Here is a 16647-nt window from a genome sequence, read left to right on the forward strand (position 1 = left end):
CATATTGGTAAATTTAACGTAGCTGAGCTTACTGGTAAACATCTACTCCTAAAAGATAATTTATGGTTTCTTTCGACACATAAACAGACAATAACTCATTCAGCAAACATTTGATATAACTTGGTATTCATTGTAGCTCCATAAAGTGAATAAACTTGATGTTTCCCAGATAATACACGTCTGCCTTAACGACAAAGTTTACACATTTTTATAACTACTGATTTATTAAATCAGAGTTCTACTGAGTGAAACATAATGCCAAATTTAGCAGAAGACCTCAATAATATATAGAAAGTCTGTTTAATCAGGTAATCAATAGTGACGCACTGCCATTATTTATGGTTAGGCATTCCGATTAGGCTACCTCTGTCATCTTTTGCCCTTAATATCTTAGTGTATTTTGACATACTTGTTAAAAGATAATATGTTTTATGGTGTGACAATGCTGTGGTTAAGGTCTGGTTAGGTTTAGGCACAGAAAACACTTGGTTAGGTTTAAGGAAAGATCATCATTTTGGTTAAAATGATTAGGGTTATGGTTAGGGTTAGGGTTAGGGAGTTAGGGTTAGGATTAGGGTTAGGGGTCAAGGGAACGTGTGTATTTTTGGAGCACCCGGCCTTCAGAGCAGTGGGCTTTTGTTTTCGGGACAACAGGCCATTGGACTGATGGGCTTTCAGTCCAGTGGGAAGTTTAACGAACTATTGGGGTTTCGTAATAATGGGCCGTCGGACCAATGGCATGGCACCCGATGGACAGAGTAAAGGTGTTTAGCCATACATCAAGACGAACACTTTTTTGAACTAAGAAGAACATTTTGTCCCAATCAGGGACAGATTTAATGGTTTGAAGGGCTGTAGGCCAACTCGGTCACGGGGCCTTCTTCGTGTCTTGTTTTCACCCTTTGTCTGATTGGGTATGTTGGTATTGGCAGTGGTAGAAGAAGTACTTGAAACTTTAAATTATTAATACCACACTAAACATAATCTGTCAAAACTAAAAGTCCTGCATAAAAAAATGTATTTAATTTAATAATACTACTCATTTGTATTATTAGCACAATGTACTTAGGCAGAGCTCATTTTAGCTGCTTTACATACTGCTGGATAGTTTTAATCTATAATAATGCATCATGTTTTATTTGTTGATCATATACTTTGTGTGTAAAATCTTAATCTGTAAAGTAACCAGTAACAAACTGTCGAATAAATGTAGTAGAACAACTACAGTGTTCCCCCTGATATAGACGGAAGTGAATCCCTCCCAGTAGAAGTGAAGTAGAAGAATACAGTTGCAAAAAAAGGGAAATATCAAAGTACATGTATCTCATAACTGTAAGCATAATACTTGAATAAATGTACTTGGTTGCTTTTCAGTAGTGGTGCAACGGATCATAGTTAATCTGTGATCCATACAGATCGCCCCCCACGGTTCAGCACGCATGTGAGCTGCAGATTAATTACAAAATTTAATGTCTCATTTAAGACAAAATAAACAAACGGCTGTAAATACAATTCATGGACAGACAGCGCATCGCTAACAGGGATTTTGAAGAGCAACGACCAAACCAGCATCTAATGGGTCCGTGGTGACATCTGCAGGTATTTTTACCTGCTGTTTAATGTGCTGCAGCTGAGCAGCTAATTAGCTACATAGCTGCTAACCGACTTTAGCGGTGCACTTTTCCCCAGTGAATGTTTGTTTGGTGGCCCGTTCAACAAACTAAGCTGCAGGACAAGACGTGTGTTTATGTTTGTAAGTTATCATCAAGTTTTGATGATGTGGACACAGGCTGTTGTTTCATTCACTACCATGTTTAAAGGAGGAAGGTATCATGCATCATATTGCAATTTAATTTAACAATTGAGCTTTGAATATTTTATATATTTTAAGATTTTATTTAACTATTGGACATCTTCAATGATTTCATTTAAGACCATGAGCAAAAGTTCCATGCTGTAAGTGTCCAAAAAATGATCCAATCCGTGACTCAAATCCGTGATACGATCCGAACCGTGACTTTTGTGATCCGTTGCACCCCTACTTTTCAGTATATATTGTATTAAGGAGGTTGATGATTTCCATAACTGTGGTCATTTACCAGGTGTTTCCTGTTCTTATCTGATACAAACTGCTCACTGAAGCAGCCAGTGAAATAAACAAAATGTATTTTCTCAAGTGAGACAGCTGTACTGTACTTGATTATTTTCACTTTATGCTACTTAATAATTCTACTCCACTTTTTTTTTTTTCAGGTTAAGAATTTGATAAAATATGACGTATCATTATATAATAAACTACCCAGCAGTATATAAGGTAGTGAACATTCTGTTAAAATTAACATTCAAATGTTGCATATAAGGTAATGCATCGATAATAATAATAACACAACATGTAATATAATATAACACAAGTACAACTTTAAATGCAGGACTTTGACTTGTAATGGAATATTTCTATACTGCAGTACTGTTACTTTAAGGACATGAATACTTCTTCCGTCACTGGAAGCAGCATGTTGCTGCACATTGTCTGCACATCTCTACCTTGTACATTCACTCAAGTACTGTACTTAAGAACAGTTTTGAGGTACTTGTACTTTACTTGAGTATTTCTGTTTTATGCTGCTTTATACTTCCACTCTTACACTACATTTCAGTGGGAATTATTGTACTTTCTACTCCACTACATTTCTTCGACAGCTTTAGTTACTTTTCAGATGAAGATTTGACACAATGGATAATATAACAAGCTTTTAAAGTACAACACAAAGATGAAACCAGTGGTTTCCAACCCTTTTGGCTTTTGACTTCTTACAAAAAGCAGTGTGTAGTCGAGGTCACATTTCAGATGTCTATGAGTTGTGAACAGCTCCATCAAAGAGTGATTTTCCCTCTAAACTTCTCACATGGTTTCATTTCAATAAATAAAAATAAATAAAAAATCCAAAAACTGAAAACAAACCACTGCTTTCACTGCAAGACTTCAAGTAAATAAGTCACTTGATGTAATTAATTTTTCATGCAGGACTTTTACTTGTAATGGAGTATTTTAACATTGCTGTACTGGTACTTTTACTTAAGTAAAAGATCTGAGTACTTCTTCCACCACTGCAAGTGAGTCATTGCAACAAGAAAACACTAGTAACTGTGATCCTGCTAGTTGTTTAATGGGGAGCAGCTTCACTTTTACTTCCTTTTCCTTTAAATATGCACTCTGTTATAACTTTTGATTTGCACGTGGACTTGAGGAGTTTCCGCTCAGCAGCATGTGAGTGGAGAGTTGATGGGATAGTCCATTAATCTGTAGCGCAGAGGGTCGCACATCGACAACAATTTTGTAAAATGTGCTTTGGGGACTTTTTGTAATTAATTTCAGGGTATAATGAGTTAGAATAGTAAAACCATTTTATATGTTTCATATCTAAACATCTTAATAAATCTATAGCAGTTAGGGGCCTCATGCAGTGGCTTACCTTTCCTAATGGTGAAGTCCGCCATGAGTCAAGCAAATAAAGCAAGTGCAAGCTTTCACCAGATCAGTGATTAATCAGCTCTTCATGCGTGACACAGTGAGTAACAGACACCAGCATTTGTCACATGTTAATATAGTATTGATGACTTATTATGATTATGATTATGATTATTATTATTATCGTTGTTGTTGTTGTTGTTGTTGTTATTATTTATAGCTTCAACCTTTTCTAATAAGGTTAAAGAAACTGCACATTAAAAATTACTGGGCTATATTGACACCAATTGGTGTACCTAATACCTAATATTGACACCAATTTACCTAATTGGTGTACCTAATACCTAATATTGACACCAATTTACCTAATTGGTGTCATGTACATTTCACAGTTTGTTATTGATTGTTAACAATTTATTTGTGTATCTTTGGAATATCATTTGCATATCATTTTGTACAAGAAACAATACATTTGTGACAGTTTTTAAGCTAAACCTTGTGTAACATTGGGTCAAATTAACAGATTTCTACTGGGTAAAGTTAACTTAGTGATATATTTGTGTTATATTTGTCCAAACTGGGTAAAACTTTAACACAGTGATTTTTAGTGTAGTGTCTAAACTCAGATGTTGTGCTTTTTCACTTTCCATAATGGCACATTGCACAATTTATGATTGATGTTTTCTAATTTTGAGTATTTGTCACTCCTGATGATGGTCTATATTTTTCTGTTTTATTGTATTTCCAGGATAACATTCTGCAGTTTCATAGTTTTATTCACAAGGTGGACTATATCTTGAGAAATCTGACAAATTCCCTTGTTGGGTGGACTTCACTTCTTCTTTTGTAAGGAAGATTTTAAAAATGGCTGCTGGAGTGAAAGAAGATGGTACAATGCCAAAAGGAGGATCCAAATGGTTTAAATTAAGCATTATTTTCCTCTTTCTGAGTATTAGCAGTTTTGTGGCTCCAGTCACAGGATTTTCACTGAAGAATACATGTCGGGTCAGTAGAGATGCTGCCATTTGTGCCAGGTGTAATCTCAGCGCTGTCCCTCAAGATATTCCATCAACAGTTAAAGTTTTTGACTTGGCTGAAAATAAAATTTTAAAAATAAAAGAATTAGATTTCAAAAATGTACCAGATTTGATAGAGTTAGACCTAAAACGTAACAAAATAACGCAGATAGCTAAAGGTGCCTTTGCCAATCTGCGCTCCCTCGTGAAGTTAAGTCTAAATAATAATAGATTTGGTAACCTGGGAGAGAATATTTTTGATGGTTTAAGCAATCTCACAGAGCTAAGAATGGTTAGCAATCGCATCGAAACTGTGGCATCCACCACCTTTAAGCCTTTGACAAACTTGAGGTTTTTGGACATTTCTTTCAACAACCTGAAAGAATTAAAGAAAGTTAATTCTATAATACAGCAGCTGCCAAGTCTACGAGAACTAGTAATGAGAAAAATCGGTTTAAAAACTTTTCTGTCATGGGAGCTGACAAACACCCCAATAAAGCTTGCTTCCCTCGATTTGTCTCAAAATCAAATTTCAGTCTTTAGGATCCACGCAGATGTTTTTCCTAATCTCAACTGGTTTAACATTGGCGCCACTAATGGAAAGAAACCTATAATATGGGACGTGCGTAACAAAACTTTTCTCAGCCAAGTAAAAACTCTTGATATTGGTGGGCTTCATTTGGCTTTAAATAACATGAAATCATTCTTTGAGAGCTTCAACTCCTCACTGACTATTCTGAGGATGAATACAATGAAACGTAACCTTGCATCACTAATCAATATTTCCTGTACCATCCCAACACTGTCCACACTGACACTCCAACACAACAACATCAAGTCTACGGATTTGTTTCAGGCGTGCGTCAGTGTAACCGAGTTAGACTTAGCACTGAATCGGATAGAAAACGTCTCCATCACCTCCTTCAAAACTCTTCGAGGTCTGAGGATCTTGAGTCTGAGCCGTAACATGCTGTCATCTGTTCCACCTGTCATAAGGAATATACCAACTCTTGCAGAACTGGATCTCAGTACTAACAAAATCAGCTCACTTCGTTGTGAGGATTTTGCCAATCTTACAAAGCTCTGGGAGCTCAGCCTTCATCAGAACTCAATCTCAGCTCTAAAAGACTGTGTTTTCAAGGATTTAAATAGATTGGAGGTCTTAAAGCTACAGACAAACCAAATTACTAAACTAGGCCAGGCTTTCAATAAAACTTACTTACCAAATCTGAAACAATTGCGTTTGAATGGAAATAAACTTACTGACATTAAATATGGGCAATTTAAAGGCTTGCCATCCCTCCAGAACTTGACATTACATGATAATAAAATAAAAATGCTTCACAATAATAGTTTTATTGGATTAACATATGTTACTGATATTCAACTACAAAATAATGAGATTACACAAAATGATTTATTCAAAGATAGTTTCAATCACCTGACCAATCTAAGGAGATTAGATTTGAGGAACAATCACATTCAATATAAATTCACCACAGCTTTGCCTTATCCACCATTTTCTCAGCTCTCTCGTCTGGAGACATTGTTTCTTCTTTCACAACACCACAGGGGCAAGTCTAGGGGGCTGCCTTCCAATATCTTGGAAGGTTTGACCAATTTATTGGTTTTCAATACCAGAAACAGTCAACTTCTATCCTTGCATGTAGACATGTTTAAGCACACGCCTAAACTGGAACAACTTGACATCACTGCAAACGACTTTATGGATGTCTCCCCTGAATTATTTTCCCCAATTCGAAACCTGAAAAGCCTGTACATATCTCAAACAAATCTTCTGTCTCTAGATTTTCTGATAAAAGCCAACCTTACCAAGCTAGAGTTCCTACAGGCAAGAAAGAATGGATTCTCAGTTATCCGTGAAGATATAATGAAGTCCGTACCAGCTCTCCGATATTTGGATCTCGAATTCAACGGTTTCACCTGTGACTGCGACAATGCCTGGTTCCTCCAGTGGGCGGAAAACAACAACCAAACGCAAGTTTTTGGCGCTTACGATTTTTTGTGCAACTATCCTCCAAATTTTAAAGGTATGAAACTGAAAGACCTCGACATCCGATCCTGCTCAGTGGACATTGGCTTCTTCTACTTTATCTCCACCACATGTACAATCCTCCTGTTTATGCTGGCGTCCTTCATTTACCATTTTCTGAGATGGCAAGTGGTTTACGCCTACTACCTCTTCTTGGCTTTGCTCTTTGACTCAAAACAAAAGAGCAAGAACACTCCATATCAGTACGACGCCTTCATCTCCTACAACGTCAGTGATGAGCCCTGGGTCATCAAAGAGATGTTGCCAAAACTGGAGGGAGAGCAGGGCTGGAGACTGTGTCTGCACCATCGAGACTTCCAGCCAGGTAGGATGCTTTTTACACCTGGCATGAATAGATCACTTTTCTGTGCTCCAGCTGAGCTTTAAAGGGAAAAAATTTTTAAGTCTGAGTTCAAAATGCAGTCCAACAAATATGTGTTAAATACATTTTCACAATTTTCTCTCATGTTCACTTGAGTCCATTGGCAGTAGGGGAAAAAAAAGTGGCATTTCTCTCCAGTGGGTTTTCACAGAAGCCATCTGATTTCAGTGTGTGCCCTAGACATGCACATTTAGTCTGGTAATCAATATACACAGATGCTTTTTACTCATCACAGTTGATGTTCTCATTTTGTAGTTTCATTTGTACTCCAGAGGGTGTCACCACAGTACTTTTTTGCACTACCAGAGGGACTACAGAGAAGAACACAGTTCATCAGCTTTGTTCTTTTACCTTTTCCTTTTGTCTTTCTCAGGGAAGCCCATTATAGAAAACATCGCAGATGCCATCTATGCATGCAGAAAGACAATCTGTGTGATCAGTCAGAGATACCTTGAGAGTGAGTGGTGCTCCAGAGAGATCCAGACAGCCAGGTAAAGTGTCAGCTCACTATAAATGTGTCTGAGCTGAGATGCATATCAGTAAAACACCTCACTAAGCTTGTAAGAGGCATCTCTCATTGATGCATTGATACAATCCATCACTGGCTGTGCTCATATATTCACCACACTCATAGTAACAGTATGCTATTCACATTAACTTATGATGTGATAAAATCAATACTGCTTTGTTGCCAAAATTCCTGCAAACAATAGGACAAGGTCTTTTCCAGTTTTTTAAACACGGAAGTAGGAAATGAGTATTTTTTTACACTTTAATGTGCTGAGAAAGACAAGATACCTGTGAACAAAGTTGCCTTGTGCCCTAAGCAGGAAATGAGTACTGCTTACTGCTCTTATATGGTCTGTATTATAAGAGACCAGTGAAGCCAGTCAGAGCCAGTCTGCAGAAACTAAACCAAAATTAAAGTGAGTAAGGTGTTTTCATGCCAAGAACAACTATACACTTATATTTCTGTCAGCTTAGAAATATCTCCAAAATCACGCCGAGGCATAAAAACCCGGACAAAGTGCGACAAGGCCATGTCCAGATCCGAGGCCGACTCCATTGGGAGGATCCATCAATCCCTTACACTAAGCACTTAGTCCTCTTCCTCCCTTTATATTCAAAGTACTCGTGTGGTGTCATTCCCTCCTTTTCCTTTATTATTTTGGTATATTGCGTCATGAAATAAAAGGACAGGTTGACACATGCACTGTACTGCACTGAAAAGCCCACTGAGATAGTCTGTGTGCATACTAACTTCCACACCAGGTGCTCAAGCTGTAAAGACTGATAATTGCACCTTGAGGTGGACAGGCAGTCCACGCCTTTACTTGAAGAGTTTACCAACTTTTATGTAAACAGTGTCACGGCTCTTGTCAATCAGATGTAATTGTCTTTTTAATTATCATCAATGAATTGATCTACTTAAAAGTATTGTGTGTGTATTCAAAGCCTGATATATCATATTTATCTATGCCGTAGACCTCTGTTGTTGTCCAAAAACTATTAAAAATACATCAGTGAGCCACACTGCTGCTCTGGGTGACATGTTCCTTCGCCACAAAGAGTTTTGGATACGTTAGTTTGTTTAGAAACAGCTTCAAAAACTAACAGCGATCACGTTTTCAGTCTTTAGAGTAGTTCTGTGTAAGGCAGACACCACTGTGCATGTGCTAGCTTGTTTTTATGCTAAATCATAAACCACAATCTCTTGACTTTGTACTACATTGTAAATTAACTAAATAATTTTAGTACAAAGTCAAGAGGTTGTGATACATAGCACAACAACAGCAGCATCTGCCTTATACAGAACTACTCACCGGAGACTCAAAATGTGGTCGCTGATCGATGTCTTTCTGATTAAACTGACGTGACCATAATCTTCATGGTGAAGGAACATGTCACTTGGTGATGGTTGGTTTGGCTCTGCATGACATTTGTTGACAATAAAAAGATATATCCTTTAATTAATTTAGTGCTGAAACAATCAGCTGACTAGTGAATTTTATTTACTGGGTTTTTTTGTGTTTTATTTAATCAGTGTAAATTGCATATCTCTGGGTTTTGGACTGTTGGTCAAACTACAAAGCATGGAGTCACCTTGGGATCTAAGAACATCTGATAGGCATTTTTCATTGTTTTCTGATATTTTGTAGACATAATGTTTAATCAAAAACAATAACAGATTAACCAATAATATACAGTACGTAGTTGAGTTAAAGGGCGATGACGTTTTGTCCTCATCCATCTTCACCTCCTCCTCTGTTTAGCTACCGTCTGTTCGAAGAGAAGAAGGACGTGCTGATCCTGGTGTTTCTGGAGGAGATTCCCGCCTCTCATCTCTCTCCTTACTACCGCATGAGGAAACTGCTGAAGAAGCGGACCTACCTGAGCTGGCCCCAAGCCAAGGATCACACCGCAGTGTTCTGGGAGAAAGTCCGCCGGGCTCTGGAGACCAGTGAAGATCCTGGTGAGGACAGGTTCCTCCTCAGAGTGGTGAACAGATTTTGATGAAAAGAAATGAGGAGGTATACGGCCAGGAGAGTTCTTCAGTTGGATGTTTGTTGTTGTTTTTTTTAATTGTTTGGTTGTATATATATGTAATGTTGATGCTTTTTTGATTCCAAATGTCAAAAAAGGTTAAGACATTTTTGGTGCTCCGTCACTAGTCAACTGAAATGGAAAACCAGGAGCCACAAGTTGAACAGTTTCCATACAAGCAAACCGGAAGACCAAGTTATGAGCAATTAGGAAAAATAATTATTTGTTTTTCCATTTCAAAAGCCAAGACAACACGTGACCTCTTCCTTTGACTTTTCCTTTTGTGTGGAATTAATCTAATGAAGTCAGTTGGATGGATAATAAAAAGGTGACAGATGATGACTAGTTCCTGGACAAAAGAAAGTAAAAAACAATGCTGTGTGGAAAAAGAATGACTGACGACAAATTGGTGTCATTATGAAATACTTTGCCTCACCCTGTTTTTGACAGATCTCACAACTTACCTAGATAGATTTGACAAAAGTCATAAATCACTTTCAGAATTGTTTTTTTTTTTCAAACAGTCAACTATAAATTGATAGATTCATAGACATAGACACTCCTGTTGATTAGTTTTCCAATTACAAACAATAGAGGATGCAAACGCAACAGGGGGGAAACAAGCCTCTACGAAGTCATTAGTGAGAAGTACATTTTCCATCCAAAGCATCAGTCCACCTCCATCAGCTGTCACCAAATCACACATCAAAGAATCATTGATCACAGAGCCTGAAAGGTTTCCATCAAACAGCCATAAACACACAGTAACAGTGTCAGGTGTCATACCTTCCTCTCCACCACCTTATTAATATCCAGCGTTCTGACCCTGATCTGATTGCTAGATGCTAACAGCTAATTATGCACTTTTAGATAACAGAGAGGTAATTGCCTCATAGGAATATTAAAGGTTTTTCATCCATTACTCTTGAAGTTTGTGCAGTTTAAGGCTCAGAAGCCTGTCTATAGGACTGTGTACTCAAACAACTCCAAACTAACCAATTTAAGAACTTACTCTATATTTTGAAATGCTCAACATTATTTACAGGGAAAAAACAGACATTATTGTACTGTATTATTGCGTAACCACTGGATTTACATGATTTTCTTAAAAAATATTTAATCCCAAAAGATGAAATAACAAGCTTTGTGATTTATTTGACATTGATTTATTGATTTCTGACAGCAATCCCAAAGATAATAAATAGGCTTTAACAACATGGAGCCTTATTTCACTCAGAGTACATCATATAGCTTTAATGAAGAGCTGGAACAAGCTGATGTAGAATATGTACAGTGTGATACAGCAGCAGTAGAAAATGATCAATTTAATAACCGATAAGCTACTGAGCTGAAAGCTGAAAAACATTTCTACTGTATATTTTTGTTAGCAAGTAGCTGCAGCACTTTCTGTGGCCCCACGTTAGCCGGTTAGCTTCCACAGTTTAGTCTAGTCTATAGAATATGATGAAATTAGTATATAAAATCTGTATTGAAGGTATGAAATTACTTGTGTGGACACTCTGAATGTAGTGAAAACCATACTGACAGACACATGTATTATTAAATGTCTTTGTTTTTAATAAATTCTTTGAACAATGATCAATTACAATATCAATGTTCCTCTTTTGGGAACACTATACACAAATTTTTTTTTAAAACAAATAATAAATAAAAAATTGCAATACTTTTTTGTTGATGACACTGCCGCTATAGTTTACAGTATACTATGTATTTAGAATACTACTCTTCCCTGTTTATAAAACAGAACAATTATAATAAGAAAATGTAAGTGTAAATGTAAGTGTAGTTTAAAGTGAATCACAAATTTTTCCACTATGAAATAAGGGTTTTGGGTGCAGGAAGGCATAAAAACAAGAGTTATATTCTGCAGATATGACACTATAGAGTTTATGCTGATTGGGTTCTGGCAGTAGTTTTCTCTCTGATGACCTTTGTGGTCGTCTTCCTCTTTTCACTACAAAGAAAAATAAAAGCAAAACATTAGTTTGGCTCAATAAGCCATTAACACACACTGAAATAACTCGATAAAGAGGGACGTGGGTTCTACTCACTCCACACACTTCATCCTCATCTGGGTCCAGGTCATGGAAGGATCGGCACACACGAATCTGCCAGGAAGGTGAAAGCTGTGGAATCCAAGAAAGGAAAAAGATTATACATTAATTACACTGCAGGAACAGTTTTCCTCCCCTGCGGTCTCATAGCAGTGTGTCGGCTTTTGTATTAACTTCAGAGTGTCTCTAATAATATTTACCAGACACACACACACCCTGTCCAAAGTACCTGCTCTTAAAAAAATGTCCTGCAGCATGTCATTGTGACTGGTTTTAACTAAAACTTGAACTCATTCATACACTCATGACAAGTCATATCTAGTGCCTTTTTTAATGATGTTTGACCTCTCATAATCAGGACTGAGATTTATTTTCTATATTACTATAACTTAAAGTCAACATCTTATTTAATGCACAACTTCCCTACATTCTATATAGAGTATAACTTTATTGCAACATCTGACACCAACGTAAACATATCAGACAGCTAACAGGTTTTCAATGTGATGTTTTGGTTCAACCTGATCTACCTGTTCCCTGTGTAACAACTGGATTTGTGTCATTATTTCTATCCTGACTCGCAGCATTTATACACTGACATGAGATCGGACCGTTAACTCACATAATAGCGTTGATGTCGCAGGATGTGTTGATGGTCTGGATGGTGTAGCCCGACAGCCATTTGCATTGCAACGGGCGTCTGGAGTATCTCAGACAGCAGCTTGCTATAAAAACACAAAAAAAACCCAGTATGAACAACTTTTTTTTTTTTTTCATTTTGATGCAAAAAACACAACATTTAAACACACATTTTTTAAACATTAAAAGTTTGTTTCGATGCTCTCTAACTTCACTATGTGAATCTATAGCCAGTTTGTTAGAGCTTTAAAAATTTGCAGATATAAGACAGTAAAAAAAAAAAAGAAGAAGAAGAAGGAGAAAGATTTCCTTTCCTAAAAGTATTAAACATTTGACAGGTACGATAAAAATCCTTCACTATTATATAACATCAGGGTATTGCTCATGTATGAGCGGTAGTTTTTAAATCACTGACCTGACTGCGTGCTGCCGACGAAGGTGCTGATGATGATGAAGGAGCAGAGAGCTGCCACGAGATACGTTTTGCCGCTTGCCATTGTTCCGCAGTCGGTGCCCTTGCTGTGCCGGTTTGCGTCGATGTGAGGTTGTTGTAGCTCGAGTGGTTTGAAGTGCCTGAAGGCTTTCAGTGAGAGTGTGACAGAGAAAGCGATATACCTGCTCTTTTATGTAGCAGGCTCTGGATTTTCCCGGATGCTGTGTGTGTAAAAAAAAAAAAAAACAGACCACACCCCCCTCCAGGTGGGGTGAGTATTAGAAAATAAACGGTGTAAAGTTTATAATAAGAGCTTTACACTTGGTACTTGAGGCATGAGTCAGATATAAGTCATGAATATGAGGACTTGATCTTTATTTGACCTAAGCATTTAAAGTAAAAGATTTCATTTTCATTCGAATTTTGTCATTTCAATGATCCATATTACATGACCTGAGTCATATGACTCGTCTCAGACATCCTTTGACACAACTTCTTAACTTAAACTTGCTCCGACCTAATAAAAATAGCTGTTAAGAATCTATAATGCCTCTGTAATGTGAAACAGGCCACTATAGTTGCAGTGTAATCGCCAAACTATGCATCTCTTTTAGTTTTTTTAGTTCATTGTTTTGCTTTCAGAGCCCACACATACATTCTCATTGACCGTAAACCACTCCAAGCCCAAAAAAAACTCTGATAAACCCAGTCTCATCCATCAAGTGGAACTAAACACACAAACACCAAACAGCTTGTGTTCATGTTTTATTGCTGCCAAAATTCACTTAATGCAGCTTTAAAGGGGTTTATTTAACATTTAAAAAGTGTATATTTTACATTTTCTCAAGACCGAATATCATTGCAAGGATTTGAATGATGATGAAATGATCCCAAGAAGTAATCAAAGGTGTGTTCTTTTGTTTTTTCATGCAGTTGAAAGGGGATTTTTTTTTTTACCTCTACGCACTACAGGTTTTTCAGCAGCTCTCTCCCTTGCAGCGAAGCATGTGTCATTTCATCATTTTGTGCCTGTGTGTCTGTGTGACAGGTAGTAGGCGGGTTGGCATGTACAAATTATTTTTCAAGGTGTGAACCGTCCAAAAGAGACAAAATGATATCTGCGGTCAAATAATCTCAGCATGACAGCAATGACTTTCTACTGGGAAATGTGTATTATGATACCAAGAGCAGCAAAAAAAAAAAATCAATACTGCAAAAACTACGTCTCCATGAGTGAAGAGCATGAGAAAAGTTGTGATTGTTTAACAAGTGAGAGAGTTTGTTTGTTTATCTTAGATAAAACTCTACTCCCTGTAGAGATTAAAAGTTCCAGTTGAGTACAGCAGAAAGTCCCCAGCACACCACATCAGCTACATTAATCCACCGAGTAGTTAATCTATCTCCCTCCATCATCGCTTTCTTTTTTGTGTGTGCTTTGTGTGTGTCATGCCGCTTGCTACTTTGGGAGTTCGTGTGAAGTTAAGTGTTGCCATTCATGGTGGAAATATGTCAGTTATGTCTGTCAGTCTAATCTTTTGTCCATTGTTTCACTTTTTTTTTCTTTTTTCCCAACTCTTCCATCACAGCCAAGTAAGCCAGTTTTGTGATATTTTGTGATTTTTTTTTTTTTTTTTTTTAATTTTCAGCATTTCCACTCAAGACACCATAACTTTGTCTCCAAAGTAGCCCGCTCAGTAAATTATGATAACCTTATCATCATCACACCATGTACTGCGTTCAAAGATAGCCCCCATTCTTTTCTATGACAGTTGCTCAGTGGTGTGTGAAGCCAAAAAATAGTCCACTGTGTTTCTGCGGGCATCCTCACTCTTCCGCGTTTTTGGGCCCATGGAGCGTGCACATCAGAGACTCCAGCTGTGATGGTTCAGAGAATGTGCATCTAAGACTTCCGACTTAATCAAATGGTTCTTTCAGAGTTTCTAAATGCTATTGGACCAAAAGGATCAAATTCAGATAATAAAATGAGTCATTTGTGACACTCAGAAAGATGTTCTAACCATTTAAGACCTGTTCCTTTTTTTATCTTTACTGTACCTTTCATCACTGAGTCATGGCACACTCTCGATTACTTGGACCACTCCTTGAGGCAACTCAAACTTCACACCTCACACATCAGCCCAGGTCACATGCATCAGGTGGAGGGGATTGCTGCAATCCATAGTCTTGCATCACTCACGTGTATTTTACCTCTGGACATTTTGTGCACGCCGTGTTAATTGGCCCCAAACAGCCAATATACCGACCGTGCAGATGTTAGCTGTAAGCTAAGCTAGCTAGCAAAGGATACATGGGCTATGTGTGTGTTTGTGTGGCGGCTCGGCCTCTGACTGAACTCACCAGAAACTCGAGGTCTTTCTGTTATTTTCTTCCAGTCTCTCCCCTTTTTCTTCTTGCCTCTCTATGTATTGGATCAGATTCATGAAAGGGATATATGAACATTTTTCAACTTGTGTGGACACGTATACAGTAAACAGAGAGGGGGCCAGTAGGGACCAACGGTAAAAATTTGCCTGTCTTTGATTCCCACAATAAATACATGTTTATTGGATACTTACCCAGTTTCACCCTGTTGTGAAATCAGCTTGGTCGTCATAATCATATTACTAAAGAGCGGACGTACTCTCATTGTTTGTTTTTCAGTCAAAGAGCGATTGCATAGTAACGGCGACTAGCAAAACCATTGTGAAGTAGTGAAATATTAAATGTAACAGCACTTTCAGAGTTTTACTGCAGGTGGACTGTGAATAAGATGTAGTAGGTCCTAAATAATAAAATAACAAATGAAGGAGCTTATCTGCAGATCGTATCGACAACAGCTGGACTGACTCACGTTTCTTCGAGTGCCGTTCGATGCTTGGAATGCAGTTTATGGGTCAAATAGGAAGCCAGTATAGAGTTGTCAGGGAAACAGAAAGCCATGAATGTAAACTAAATTATTCTCATGCATCAAAGTCTCTCTCCTCATGTAAGGTTTTAGGTTTAGCTTATTCTCCGGCATCTCTAGCCAAACCAGAATTGTCAGGGCAAAATGTACTCACACCATGACTAAATGCGTGCACTGTTATAATAATAATAAGTAGTTACATGGAAATATGGTAAGCTTAAAAACAACTCTTACACTAATTACAGCAACACAGCTTTTTATGAATCACTCCTTCTATTCACCTCTCTAAGTGTTTGTGCACACACCCATACAGTATGTTATAACAAGGATATAAACACAACTGTTTCCTGATTGATTGAGCAATCTCATGATCTACTTCAAAGTGGTTGGGCAATTGTGAGTCTGGATATTTTGCAGTTTTTTAAGTTCAATTAGAATCAACTCACTAAGTGAACAAGGCTGGATTTGTGATGGGAGGCGAATGTCAATGAGTAATAATAATAATGTAAATGTACATGCATATATAAATGATCTTGCATGTACATATAGTTACTGTAGATGCATGCAAACACACAGTACATATACAAATGCACACACATGCAAAAAAGCTTATACCATACTATCTGAATTAGTATAACCCATTAAAAGACTCTGTAATAGTTTATGGCTTCATCTAGGCCAAACTGTGTTTTACGGGTCTGAACTGGAATTACCCAACCATTAAAGTCATTGGATGTTATCAGTTCAGTATAAAACTAAAAATGCCGCCTCGTGGTTGTATGCTTCCACCAACCAGTCAAGCTGCAGTTTATATCCATGTCTGCCCAGACTCATAATATTTGTAGTGAAGACTTTAAAGGAATTAATAAAAGATGATTCCAGTGCTGTCTTCACTTAGAGGACTGATAGAAAGCTTCATCACATGGTGCAACGATAATCACCTGAAACTCAGTATCAGCAAAACCAATGAGCTTGTGGTGGACTACAAGAGGAACAGGAGGCCCCCTGTCTTGGTTTTTCATCCAGGGAGAAGAAGTGAAGAGGGTGGATTCATACAAGCACCTTGAGAAAGCAAAATTCAAAGAAGCTACAAATTCTAAAAAGGTGGACGCTTCATACGTATCTTCAACC

At 37.6% G+C, this 16647-nt stretch overlaps 2 protein-coding genes across 3 annotated transcripts; one reads left to right on the forward strand and one right to left on the reverse strand.

Annotated features, from left to right (window-relative positions):
• The first annotated feature begins 2327 nt into the window (after positions 1-2327).
• Positions 2328-11116, forward strand: LOC137173741 (toll-like receptor 13). Its single transcript, XM_067578783.1, has 4 exons — positions 2328-3569; positions 4218-6863; positions 7294-7411; positions 9194-11116. The coding sequence occupies exons 2-4, from the start codon at positions 4334-4336 to the stop codon at positions 9432-9434; spliced, it is 2889 nt and encodes a 962-aa protein (XP_067434884.1). The 5' UTR covers positions 2328-3569; positions 4218-4333; the 3' UTR covers positions 9435-11116.
• Positions 10615-12821, reverse strand: ccl20b (chemokine (C-C motif) ligand 20b). 2 transcript variants are annotated; one of them, XM_067578784.1, is made up of 4 exons: positions 12594-12821; positions 12162-12264; positions 11537-11620; positions 10615-11439 (listed from the first exon to the last, which is right to left on the reverse strand). In XM_067578784.1, exons 1-4 carry the CDS (start codon positions 12673-12675, stop codon positions 11373-11375), a joined length of 336 nt encoding a protein of 111 aa, XP_067434885.1. In that variant the 5' UTR covers positions 12676-12821; the 3' UTR covers positions 10615-11372. The 2 variants fall into 2 exon arrangements, with proteins under 2 accessions (XP_067434885.1, XP_067434886.1); XM_067578785.1 differs by having other exon boundaries at positions 11537-11611; positions 12594-12813.
• Between the last annotated feature and the right edge of the window lie 3826 nt (positions 12822-16647).

This window comes from Thunnus thynnus, chromosome 21 (assembly GCF_963924715.1).
Source record: "Thunnus thynnus chromosome 21, fThuThy2.1, whole genome shotgun sequence".
In the NCBI taxonomy this organism is placed as follows: Eukaryota; Metazoa; Chordata; class Actinopteri; order Scombriformes; family Scombridae; genus Thunnus; species Thunnus thynnus.

Excerpts from the sequence above, each read along its gene's own strand:
- ccl20b (XM_067578784.1), bottom strand. The coding sequence starts at position 12,675 with ATGGCAAGCGGCAAAACGTATCTCGTGGCAGCTCTCTGCTCCTTCATC. Across the intron at positions 12,265-12,593 it reads CGTCGGCAGCACGCAGTCAG|CAAGCTGCTGTCTGAGATAC; the intron begins GTCAGTGATTTA and ends GTGTTTTTATAG. Across the intron at positions 11,621-12,161 it reads TGCGACATCAACGCTATTAT|ATTCCACAGCTTTCACCTTC; the intron begins GTGAGTTAACGG and ends TTCCTTTCTTGG.
- LOC137173741 (XM_067578783.1), top strand. The coding sequence starts at position 4,334 with ATGGCTGCTGGAGTGAAAGAAGATGGTACAATGCCAAAAGGAGGATCC. Across the intron at positions 6,864-7,293 it reads CCATCGAGACTTCCAGCCAG|GGAAGCCCATTATAGAAAAC; the intron begins GTAGGATGCTTT and ends TGTCTTTCTCAG. Across the intron at positions 7,412-9,193 it reads AGAGAGATCCAGACAGCCAG|CTACCGTCTGTTCGAAGAGA; the intron begins GTAAAGTGTCAG and ends TCCTCTGTTTAG.